The 12,025-nt window shown below is 36.0% G+C and overlaps 1 protein-coding gene across 3 annotated transcripts in view; it reads right to left on the bottom strand.

The window, feature by feature from the left end:
- Positions 1-12,025, bottom strand: part of gish (casein kinase I gish) — a 253,937-nt gene that overhangs the window by 130,098 nt on the left and 111,814 nt on the right. For all 3 annotated transcript variants that reach the window (XM_081733729.1, XM_081733731.1, XM_081733730.1), the window contains exon 2: positions 11,925-11,965. In XM_081733729.1, the coding sequence (XP_081589855.1) occupies positions 11,925-11,965 (41 nt within the window). The remainder of the gene's footprint in view (positions 1-11,924; positions 11,966-12,025) is intronic.

Raw genomic sequence — 12,025 nt, 5'->3', positions numbered from 1 at the left:
AAGAGATTATATTAAAGTAAGAAAAGTTTTCAAAGTTCCATGTTGCTGGAGATATTTAAACGTTATGAATGCGTTACCTAACAGGTGTATTGCCTATTGCTCAACGATTCAATTATTTTTTTAAATTTTCTTCCCTCGTCTAAGTCAAAAAAGACAAATATATATTTTTGCGTTTATGTATTTTATTATAATGGAATATAAGTTTATGGAGTATATGTGGAAATAATAGAACATACATCATGATGTTATATTGCCTTGAAACATATTATTAAACACGGTGAATGCATAGAATGCTTGTATTGTAGATATATAAAATTATTTATTTGATTTGTTTTTGCTGAAGAGCAGAAAAAATGACTAGCAAGGAGATTGTTTATGTTTCACCTAGAGAAAAAGAAATTCAGCGTGAAAACGAGAAACCTATAATGTTAATCCAGCCGTCTGACCCCGATTTGCCAGATGAATTACGTGATAAAGTGAGAATCATATATCCAACACAAGAAATAGAAGTATTATTTTAGACGCTATAATAGATATAATGATGAAATACTCCCGGAAAGTGATGATGACAGTGTTTCAAATATTACCTGTTTTGAACTGGAAGCTAATGAGTGCGAGTGTACTAGTGAAACTATTAGTGATACATGTATTATACAATTATTTAATGAGTATACACCAAATTCAGTATTATTATGTGACGCATGTTCTAAACATAATGAGAATGAAAAAGATCACAACTGTTTGCTGCAGTATGATTACGAATTATTACAAAAGGTGTGGACAATCTTGATTAAACGTGAAATGAGAGAGAAAATCTATAAACTTTATTTAAAGAAGCATTTTAAAGGTTGCAATATTAAGAACACTTATACTTTGGAGAAAAAATTTAATCTGGTATATGAATACATTACAGAGTGTGATTATTATATTAACAAAATAGTAGAATTGTTTTTAGAGAAAGATAAACAATTATTTAATTCTGTAAATGAACACTGAGCCCACTGTAGCATATGCATTTGATTGTGTAAGAATAGAAGAACTTGAACTGATAAATGGATCAATTTGTATTTGGTCTAGGAATTAATTCGTGCGGTTGGTACGCACACATTGAAGCTGTAGTACAAACACAAAATACATAAATACCTTAAGAAAAATATTGTCCATCGCTAGCCACCACTTTCGCCCATCTGTCAGGCAATGTACGGATTCCGTGGCGAAAGAAGTCCTCATCCTTGGAAGCGATCCAGTCAGAGACCGATGTTTCGATATCTTCTGAAGAAGTAAACCGTTGTCCAATCAAATCGTTGTTCATGCAATCGAACAAGTAGTAGTCCGAAGGAGCAACGTCTGGTGAATACGGCGGGTGGGGTAAAACTTTCCATCCGACATTTTCTAAATAGGTTTTGACCGGTTTTGCGACATGTGGGCGAGCGTTATCATGTTGAACAATAAGTTTATCATGTCTGTTCTTCCATTCTGGTCGTGTTCTGGCCAGAGCTTGCTTCAAACGCATTAATTGTCGTCGATAACGTTCTCCATTCATAGTTTCACCCGGTTGCAGCAGCTCATAGTACACCACACCTTTCATATCCCACCATATGCACAGCATAACCTTTGCACAGTGAATATCTCGTTTTGGTTGTGATGGACCTGGTTCACCTGGTTTCACCCAGGCCTTTTTTCGTTTAGGGTTCTCGTAATGGATCCACTTCTCATCACCCGTAATAATTCGATGCAGAAACCCCTTTCTGCTCTGTCGTTGAAGCAGCAATTCGCAAATGGTTTTTCGTCTTTCAACGTCTCTGTCTTTCAATTCATGTGGAACCCAATGTGACATCTTTTAAATCATTCCCATGGCTTTCAAGCGTTTGGAGACTGTTGTTTGATCAACGCCTAATGCTGCTGCAAGTTGTTCCTGCGTTTGACACGAATCCTACTCGAGCAATGCTGTCAATTCTTCGTCTTGAAATTTTTTGGCTGTCCAGCTCGCTCTTGGTCTGCCAAGCCGAAATCACCACTTCTAAACCGTGCAAACCACTTCTGACACGTTCGCTCAGCTAGAGCATGGTCACCATACACTTCCACCAAAATACGATGACTTTCAGTCGCACTTTTCTGCATGTTAAAGTAATGCAGCAGGACACCCCGCAAAAACACTTTATCAGGCACAAATTGCGCCATGTTCACTTAACTACAAACTGGTGTTGTTGACGCTTTAATCCACTGCCCTATACTACGAACGATATGCGATGACAGGGGTTTGCAACACATGTGGATACACGGAACTGTGGGACGCTCCGTTCGTTGCGCCATCTCTTGTCCACCCGCACGAATTAATTCCTAGACCAAATAGTATTGTAATATTACAAACATTGGACTCTGGCAACTGAATTGTCAATGAGGGGCAATTTAAATTGTTCTCTGAATGACACAAAAATAATACAAAATGTAGCATCACAAAGGTATAACATTCTGAGCTTTTCTTCTGATTGTTACACAAATGAAATAGACCACCCGTAATACAAAATGGTATAAAAATACCTAGCTTGTTATAATGAACCTTCTTCCCCTTTTTTTTCATGCTTTTTCTGCTTGCTATAAAAGTTAATAGGTCAAATAAATTTGTTTTTCTATGGTTGGTACAGAAAGTAGACCTTCTCCGCTTTTTTAATTGCAAACAAAATTTATTCATTTTTCAATAGGTTAGTTACCATTGAACTTCTTTGCTTAAGCCACTCAAATTTTTCTTTCCTTTTTTGCTTGCTATAAAAGTGAATAGGTCACACAAATTTATTCCTTTGTTTGTTTAAATAGTACAACATGGTCAAGAAATTGGGTAGACCAAAAACACAAAAAGCTATAACATGCTGAGCTATTTAAAATGGTATTTCCTTGCTTTTTTCGATTTGATACAAATTTTTCAAAAAGGTATAAAATTCTAAGTCAGTTAAAAATGGTTCTCGTTGGTAAAAAAAAGAAATAGGAGACCCCAATAAATGGCACAAAAAGTATAGAATGCTGATCCTTCTTCTCCTTTTCTGGTTAGTACAAAGTGTTAATTCTTTCCTTTTTTCTGCTTGGCTAGTTAAAATGACCCTTCTTTGATTTTCTTCTGATTGGTACAAAAAGTAGTACAAAATGGTATACAGATCTGAGTCAGTTAAAATGGTTCTTTACTTTTTTTTCTGGTTCATACAAAGCTAAATACTCCATCCAAATTTGAGTAAAATGGTTCATGTTCGCTTTCTCAAATTTAACCCTTCGTTTTGTTTAAATAATACAACATGCACTAGAAATTATAAGTTAATGGCATTTCTCCTTGGTACAAAATGGAATAGATCACATATTTATCCCTTCGTTTATTTAAATAGTTAGCCTAATATGGCATATCTTTGATTTCTTTCTTGTTACTCCATCCAAATTAATTTTTGCGTTACAGAAATTCTGCGCTAGTTAAAAAGGTCTTTTTTCGCTTTTCTTTCGTTTATTTGAGTAGTACAAAATGGTATAAAATACTCAACAAGTTAAAATGGTTCTTCCTTGTTTGGTATAAAAAAAGTAGAACACCCAAATTTGTTCTTTCGTTCATTGGGCTAGTACAAAGGTACCTTCTTCGATTTTTCTGGTTAGTACAAAAAACAGGCAACTCAAATTTATTCCATCGTTTGTTTAAATAGTACAAAAAGGTACAGAAATTCTCAGTTAGTTAAAATGGGCCTTCTTCGCTTTTTCTGGTTACTACAATTTTATTCTTTCGTTTATTTGAGTAGTACACTCATATTTATGCCTTCGTTTATTATACTAGTTAAAATGATCCTTTTTTGCTTTTTCCTTTTGCTTGTTGAAATAATACAAAATGATATAAAATACTCAGCTAGTTAAAATGATCCTTTTTAGAGTTGACACAAATTATAAGTCCTTTGTTTATTTGAAAACTCCAAAATGGTACAATATTCTTTGTTTTTTCTCGGTGGTACAAAACTAAATATTCCATTGTTTATTTGAGTAGTAAAATTCTGAACCAGTTAAAAATGACATTTCAGCATTGGTACAAAATTGAATAGGTCACTTAAATTTATTCTTTCGTATATTCAGCTAGTTCATTTTTTTCTCGTTGGTATAAAAAGTAGAACATCGAAATTATGAACTTCTTCGGGTTTTTCTGATTGATACAAAAATAGAACATTTCAGCAGTTCAAAAGTTACATAATGGTCAATTTTTGTTTGTGTAAAGAGTACATAATGAGCTAGTTAAAGTTGCTCTTCTTCTCTTTTCTAGTCGGTACAAAAGAAAATAATCCACCTAATCTTCACTTCTTTTTTTCTGGTTGGTATTCCTTCGTTTATTGGAGTAGTACAAAATGGTATAAAATGGCATTTCTCGTTGGTACAAAATTGAATAGGTCATTCAAATTTATCTTTTCGTTTGTTTAAATAGTTAAAACGGCATATCTTTGCTTTTCTTCTGATTGGTACAAAAATAAAATAGACCACTGAAATTTGTTCCCTCTATTATTTGAATAGCACAAAAGGTATAAAATGACCCTTCTTTGATTTTCTTGTGATTGGTACAAAAATAAAATTTCGTTTATTTGGGTAGTACAAAATTGTATAGAAATATTGAACCTTCATTTTTTTTCTAGTTCATACAAAGATAAATACTCCATCCAAATTTGAGTAAAATGGCCCATGTTCGCTTTCTCAAATTTAGCCTTTCGTTTTGCTTAAATAATACAAGATGACATAATTCTCAGCTAGTTAATATGGCATATCTTTGCTTTCTTTCTTGTTAATACAAAAGTAAATAAGCCACTCAAATTTATTCCTTCTTCACTGCTTTTTCTGCTCTGTACAAAATTGAATAGATCACACAAATTTACTAAATGAGGAAACGTTATCTAAATATGTGGTTTCATTTATGAGATTGACCTTTGACCTCGATGACCATTATTTTTGAAACTTGTACTAGTTGATGACCAATTACTAGATTTGGAAACAGCACCTCAATATTTGGCTCCGTTTTTAAGTTATTAGGTTTTAAGTATGTTAACCTTTGACCTCGATGGTCACTATTTTGGAACTTGTAGTAGTTGGTGGTCGATTACTAAATGTGGAAACAGCACCTCAGTATGTGGATCCACTTTCGAGTTATTAGGTTTTAAGTATTTTGACCTTTGACCTCGATGATCATTATTTTGGAACTTGTAGTAGTTGATGACCAGTTACTAGGTTCGGAAACAGCACCTCAATATGTGGCTCAGTTTTCGTGTTATTAGGTTTTAAGTATTTTGACCTTTGACCTCGATGACCACTAATTTTGGAACTTGTAGTACCTGATGACCTATTGCTAAATGTGGAAACACCACCTCAATATGTGGCGCAGTTTACGAGTGATTGGGTTTTAAGTATTTTGACCTTTGATCTCGATGACCACTAATTTTGGAACTTGTAGTACCTGATGACCTATTGCTAAATGTGGAAACACCACTTCGATATTTGGCTCCGTTTTCGAGTTATTAGGTTTTAAGTATGTTGACCTTTGACAACCACGATCATTATTTTGGAACTTGTAGTACCTGATGACCTATTGCTAAATGTGGAAACAATACTTCGATATTTGGCTCCGTTTTCGAGTTATTAGGTTTTAAGTATGTTGACCTTTGACCCCGACGATCATTATTTTGGAACTTGTAGTATTTGATGACCAGTTACTAGATTTGGAAACATCACTTCGATATTTGGCTCCGTTTTCGAGTTATTAGGTTTTAAGTGTCATACAAAGGGCGTATCCCACATAAACTATCAGACCCAGATAAAAATAAGTATGATATTTGTAATCAGCATGTCCGAAAACCCTCATATACCGAGTTTCATCCAAATCGGTTAAAATTGTCATAGAAAGGGCGTATACCACAAACTATAAGACCCAGATAAAAATAAGTATGATATTTGTAATCAGCATGTCCGAAAATCCTCATATACCGAGTTTCACCGAAATCGGTTAAAATTGTCATAAAAAGGGTGTATGCCACAAACTATAGGACCCAGGTAAAAATAAGTATGATATTCGTACTCAGCATGCTCGAAAACCCCCATATGCCGAGTTCCATCCAAATCGGTTCAAAGAGCGTATCCAATCGCTATGTTACATACGTATTCATTGTCTTAAAATAGGGGTTGAAAAAAATTTTTTTTATGTAATTTCTGCTTATTAGCTGTGCTATGTATTATCTATTCTGCTGTGTGTTCATAGTCTCAATGTAATTTCTGCTTGTTAAAATAGGGAATGAATACACCCTTGTGTGTTACGTACTCTTATGCTCTGCTGTGTGTTCGTAATTTCTGCTATGTTAAAATAGGGGTTGAAAAATAAGCCATGTTCTTTTATTAGCTGTGCTATGTATTATCTGTTGTGCTGTGTGTTCATAGTCTCAATGTAATTTCTGCTATGTTAAAATAGGGGTTGGAAAATATGCTCATAAAAGGGAATGAATACACCCCTAAAATGGAGGTGGTTGTGTTTGTTATCTGCTCTGCTGTATGTTCATAGTCTCCATGTATTCTATGCTATGTTAAAATAGGGGTTGGAAAACAAATACACCCTTGTTATGTTACGTACTCTTATGCTCTGCTGTGTGTTCATAGTCTCAGTGTAATTTCTGCTATGTTAAAATAAGGGTTGAAAAATATGCTCATAAAAGGGAACGAGTTCACCCTTGTTATGTTACGTACTCTTATGTGTTATCTGTTCTGCTGTGTGTTACGTAGTGTCAGTGTAATTTCTGCTATGTTAAAATAGGAAAACGAATACACCCTTGTTATGTTACGTACTCTTATGCTCTGCTGTGTGTTCATAGTCTCAGTGTAATTTCTGCTATGTTAAAATAAGGGTTGAAAAATATGCTCATAAAAGGGAACGAGTTCACCCTTGTTATGTTACGTACTCTTATGTGTTATCTGTTCTGCTGTGTGTTACGTAGTGTCAGTGTAATTTCTGCTATGTTAAAATAAGGGTTGGAAAATATGCTCATAAAAGGGAATGAATACACCCCTAAAATGGAGGTGGTTGTGTTTGTTATCTGCTCTTCTATGTGTTCGTAATCGTATGTAATTTCTGTTATCTTAAAATAGGGGTTGGAAAATATGCTCATAAAAGAGAACGAATACACCCTTGCTATGTTATGTGTTATCTCTTCTTCTATGTGTTCGTAATTAACATAGGGGTTGGAAAAGTGCTCATAAAAGGGAACGAGTACACCCTTAAAAATGTGCTCATAAAAGAGAACGAGTACACCCCCTAAAAAGTGGTCATAAAAGGGAATAAATTCACCCCTAAAATGGAGGTCGTAAAAGACCGTGGGCTCACGGTGCACGGTGGTCATTTTCCCAGGGGCTTGTGAGTTGGCCTAGTTAGTTGGTAGTTTCTTATTTAAATTCATTTATTGACTACCACAAGGCACTTACAATTTATTTTTCCACATAGTTTCCTCCTTTGGAAATGCATTTGTCCCAGCGTATGGGCAGCTTTTTGATGCCCTCATCGTAAAAAGAACAGAGTCGTGTCACCAGCCAGCTGCGAACGAACTTCCACACTCTCGTCATCTTCAAACCGTTGCCCTCCTAGAACTTCTTTAAGCGATCCGAACAAATGGAAATAGCAGGGCGATAAATCCGGGCTGTAAGGAGATGTTTAAGTGTAGTCCAGTGCATTTCCTGTAGCTTCGAGACAGTTCGAACTGCAGTATGGAGTCGCGCATTGTTGTGCAGGAGGAGGATTTGTCGAATCGATTGGTCTCGTCTTTTGCGGCGATATGCAACTCTTGCATCGTTCAACAGCTCGCAGTAGTATTCAGCATTTATTGTGCGTCGCTCATGTAAAAAGTCAATAAGCAAAATGCCTCGCCGATCGAAAAAAAAATGGTTGAAAGAACCTTGCAAGCTGACAGTCGAGTCTTGGCTTTCACTGGTGCTGCCTCCCCTTTCCTCCGTCACTCCTTACTGGCTTGTTTGAATTCAGGAGTGTAGTGGTGAACCCATGTTTCGTCGCAGGTGACGATCCGATTCAACACCTTCGTCCGCAAACCTTGCTTTAAGCCTCTGACAGACCTCCAAACGTCTCAACTTCAGATTTTCGGTCAAAAGATGAGGGACCCATCGGAACACACTTCACGGAACTGTAGGTCGTTTTTGATGATTGCTTGACAACTCCCATAGCTGATTCCAACTTGTTCTGCAATTTCTGATACTGTTACCCATCGATCGTCGTCAATAATGCTTTTAACCGCACGAATGTTTTTGTCCGAAATGTTGGTCCGAGGACGGTAATCGTGTTGCTGATTTTCCACACGTTCGCGTCCTTGCTCGAACTGTTTATGCCAGGCATACACACGCGTCCTTGACAATGTTTGAACCCCGATCTGTGCAATCAATCTCTGGCAAATTTCTGCTGCTGTAACTCCTTCACGAGCAAAAAATGTTACAATTATGCACTGCGCAGTGGAGGGATGCACCTGTTGCTCCCACATCATGAGCGTCAGGGTTGGCAAAAACCATGGTTTTTATTGAAAAAACAAAAAAAGTTTTGGTTTAAACCCGTTTTTGTTGTTGTTGTTGTTGTTTAAGCCAGGTTTTTTTGGTTTAAATAATTTGCTCTATGTATTTATATCACATATGGACAGAAATAAGTTTGTTTCGCCTTCGTGTTATATTACAACAATCGGGTTACACTGGAAGGGGTTGCATAAGCTCAAAGCGAAATCCAAACCGCTTCTCGGCTTACATCCGAGAGAAATTGTCCTCTATTTGAACTCGAAACCAGGATTAACTCGCGATACGTCTGCCGACTCCTGACAAAAATACGTTGTACTGATCTTTACATACTTGTTAATATAATTGTCAAGAACCATTTCAAAAGGTTAAAAAATAAAAATAAAAATAAATAAATAAACAGTTGCACAAGTGAAACCATTCTACAGAATTACATATGGACAATTTCAAAATACTGCAGTGTACACAAGAACTAATTTAGTCCAAGTTAGTTCATTACGACTTTTATTAGTCCAAGTTAAAGAAATACAACGACTTAATTTGCATATCAGTAAGAAAAGTGAATAAAGATACGACTTATTTGAATCCACTTTGGTTCTGATTCATTTATACGTAATAGATACCAAAGATACTTCTGATTTCAATACATGCCTCTGGTGTTTTTTTATGATCCTCTCCCCCCAAAAAAGTACGGCATTTCGATGTATTTTACCAACAGTAAACATTATTAAAACGAAACAATATTTAGAATTTTTCTTTGATTGCAATTGGATAACAACAAACTATAAAAAAAAAATCACAAAAGAAACATTCATAAAGTTATAAAAAGAACAAAAGTTGCTTTTGTAGCATAATATCTTTGAGTACTGAATGGGGAATTTAGGTCTGAATATAATGCGAATTATATACGGGAGTAAAACGTGATAACCCACGAATGCGTGTTCATCAAGATTTTAGGAACACTTACACTTTTACGAACATTTTTCGTTCTTTGGTTTAAACCAGTTGGCTTTTTAAGAAAAGCTGGTTTAAACCATCTTGGTTTAAACCAGCCAACCCTGATGAGCGGTACTGACGAAATGGCGGGAAATACCTAACAGCACGCTCCCTGCACTCCCAGCGGTCCAGCCTATAGTACTCGCGCCGAGTCGTGAAGCTTCGGCTCTAAACCAATCATAGAAATATTTTGCTTGAGCTCAATCACATCGGAAAACTTCGGTACAGCGGGGGACACTTCTAAATGGTACACCTTAGCCGTAAATCTCCATATGGCTGTACCATTTAGAAGTGTCCCCGCTGTACAATTTGTGGAGCCGCTTCCCGAGCGCACACTTGGGGAAACGTCAAACAGCTGAAATTCACAAACTATGTTGCCAAACTTTGAAGACATAGTAAACGAGTATATATAAAAAAAGCATTTAAAAACTACCAATAATAACATTGCACAACAATCACTACTGTAACAACTAGTCTAAAATGGTAACATTAGCACAAATAGTAACAACGAAAACATAACGCAACAAAAAAGAATTAGTAAAACGGAACTTGACGCCAATCCGACAACACTGTACTCTCGGGAAATGTTTTCTGTGTAGCGCGAGAGAAGACACTGACAAAATTTGATGGGTGGGGGTTGACGACCGGAATACACCCTCGCGTTCTATTGGGTGGTGAAATCGGTAGATCTAGGTCAAGCTTCACGACTCGGCGCGAGTACTATAAACATAGCAGAAGCGCGAGGTCAGTCCTACCAACTGTTGATGTTCAGGAACAAAAATCCCGTTTATATTTGATCCCCCCTCATATTCTATTTAAATCAAAATATTCTAAACTTGTACAACGATCCCATCTTCTTGTGTTCTTAACTCGAATTAGGTGGAAATTATGAAATGAAACAAAAGCTGCATTTTAACTTCACTTAAAATCGTCTGACACAGCTTTACTTTTTTTAAAAACACAATGAAGGAATCATTTGTTTGCTCAATGTCTTCTTTACTAGTACAGTATGTAACCGTACAGATGCTCCAATAGGTTTAGGTAATGACAAGTCGTAGCACATTGTCGATAGTCACAAAACACTTATTTTCATTTTTTCTTACGCTCTCTCGGAAACCTGAATACCTGCTGAAGGTCGGTGTGAAAGCATGAACAGAACAGTGCTATTTATACATATGAAGTTACACAACCGTGGTACAAGTGTCCAATTTCATCTGGATGTTTAATAGTAAATTACAAACTGACTGTGCCACACTATTGTTTCGTGAAACAAAAAACTGACTGCAGAAGTCATGTGCTCTTGTAACACGTAGTCCATTGGCTTGTAGCTAGTATTTTACTCTTATAGGTTCAAGAAACACACACTCGTACACAAATATCAGAAGTACGTTAACATGTGTCACTCACTAGTCTAGTAGTTTTGAGAAAGACTCCAGTTGTTCGCATAGAAAGGAGTTACCTATAGCCACCAAATATTGTATACAGCATATCTTCACCAGATCTAGTCGTGTACGGAGTTCTCTTTTTTTCTTTCTTTTTTTTTTCGATTTTCGGTTCAGAGAGGGATTGGCAAGGGAGGTCAAAATTTCTGCACATTTCTAACTGTTGTTAAGAACGCCTTGCCTTTGTGCAACCAACAATACATACTTGTTATGCAACTTTACCTAACATGAGAGGATAAAGGTCTTGTTCGAATATTTCTTTAGATTCAGATATTTTGCATAACCTCTACCTTCCCAGTGCGAAGAATGGACTTGAATACAACAATCACGCTAAAGTGAGACCACCTAAATTCAAGACGCAAATAATAGTATTTTGCTCTGGATGCTTCCGCTAAGTTTTTGGAAATAATAATAATAATATAATAAATAGGTTAATGTGAATAAACCAACTTTTTAATTTTTCTGACTGACTTCCAATTACCACTACATCACTTCAACTCAAAAAGTATATTTACCTTGTTACATATATTGTCACAAATTCGGTTTTAAAATATGATCGAGCAGGAACATACGCAGTGGATAGGTCTTGGAGGTCCGAATTCCCCCGAAATCCGTTTTTCTGTAGATTTCTAATTTTAGGGGCGAATTAACAAATAATTCAGCCCCAAATTGAATTTGGATTCCTTCCTAAACTCCTGCGTACGTGCCTGAGGTAGACATACTGCCTCAACGAACAATGCATCGTAGTGCAGTAAAACAAAGTCGATAAAAACAATTACGTCTTGATTGAAACTCTCAAAGCTACCACAGAGGATGCATGTAATCGTATGAAAATCATTTTAGTAAAGGTAAGAGTAAAGAAAATGAAAAAAATTAACAATTTTAACAACAATAAAGTTCAAACTATATACAATCACAATGGAAACTAATGAAACTTACCAATTTTATGGCCACATGCTCGTTAGTATACAAGTTTTTTCCTGCAAGAAAAGAAAAGTATTAATATTTACAAACAAAATCAGAAATTTAATATAAAAGTG

The sequence above is a fragment of the Thermobia domestica genome, chromosome 12, assembly GCF_964235325.1.
Source record: "Thermobia domestica chromosome 12, izTheDome1.hap1.1, whole genome shotgun sequence".
Taxonomy (NCBI): Eukaryota; Metazoa; Arthropoda; class Insecta; order Zygentoma; family Lepismatidae; genus Thermobia; species Thermobia domestica.
This window is presented reverse-complemented; position numbering and strand designations above follow the sequence as displayed.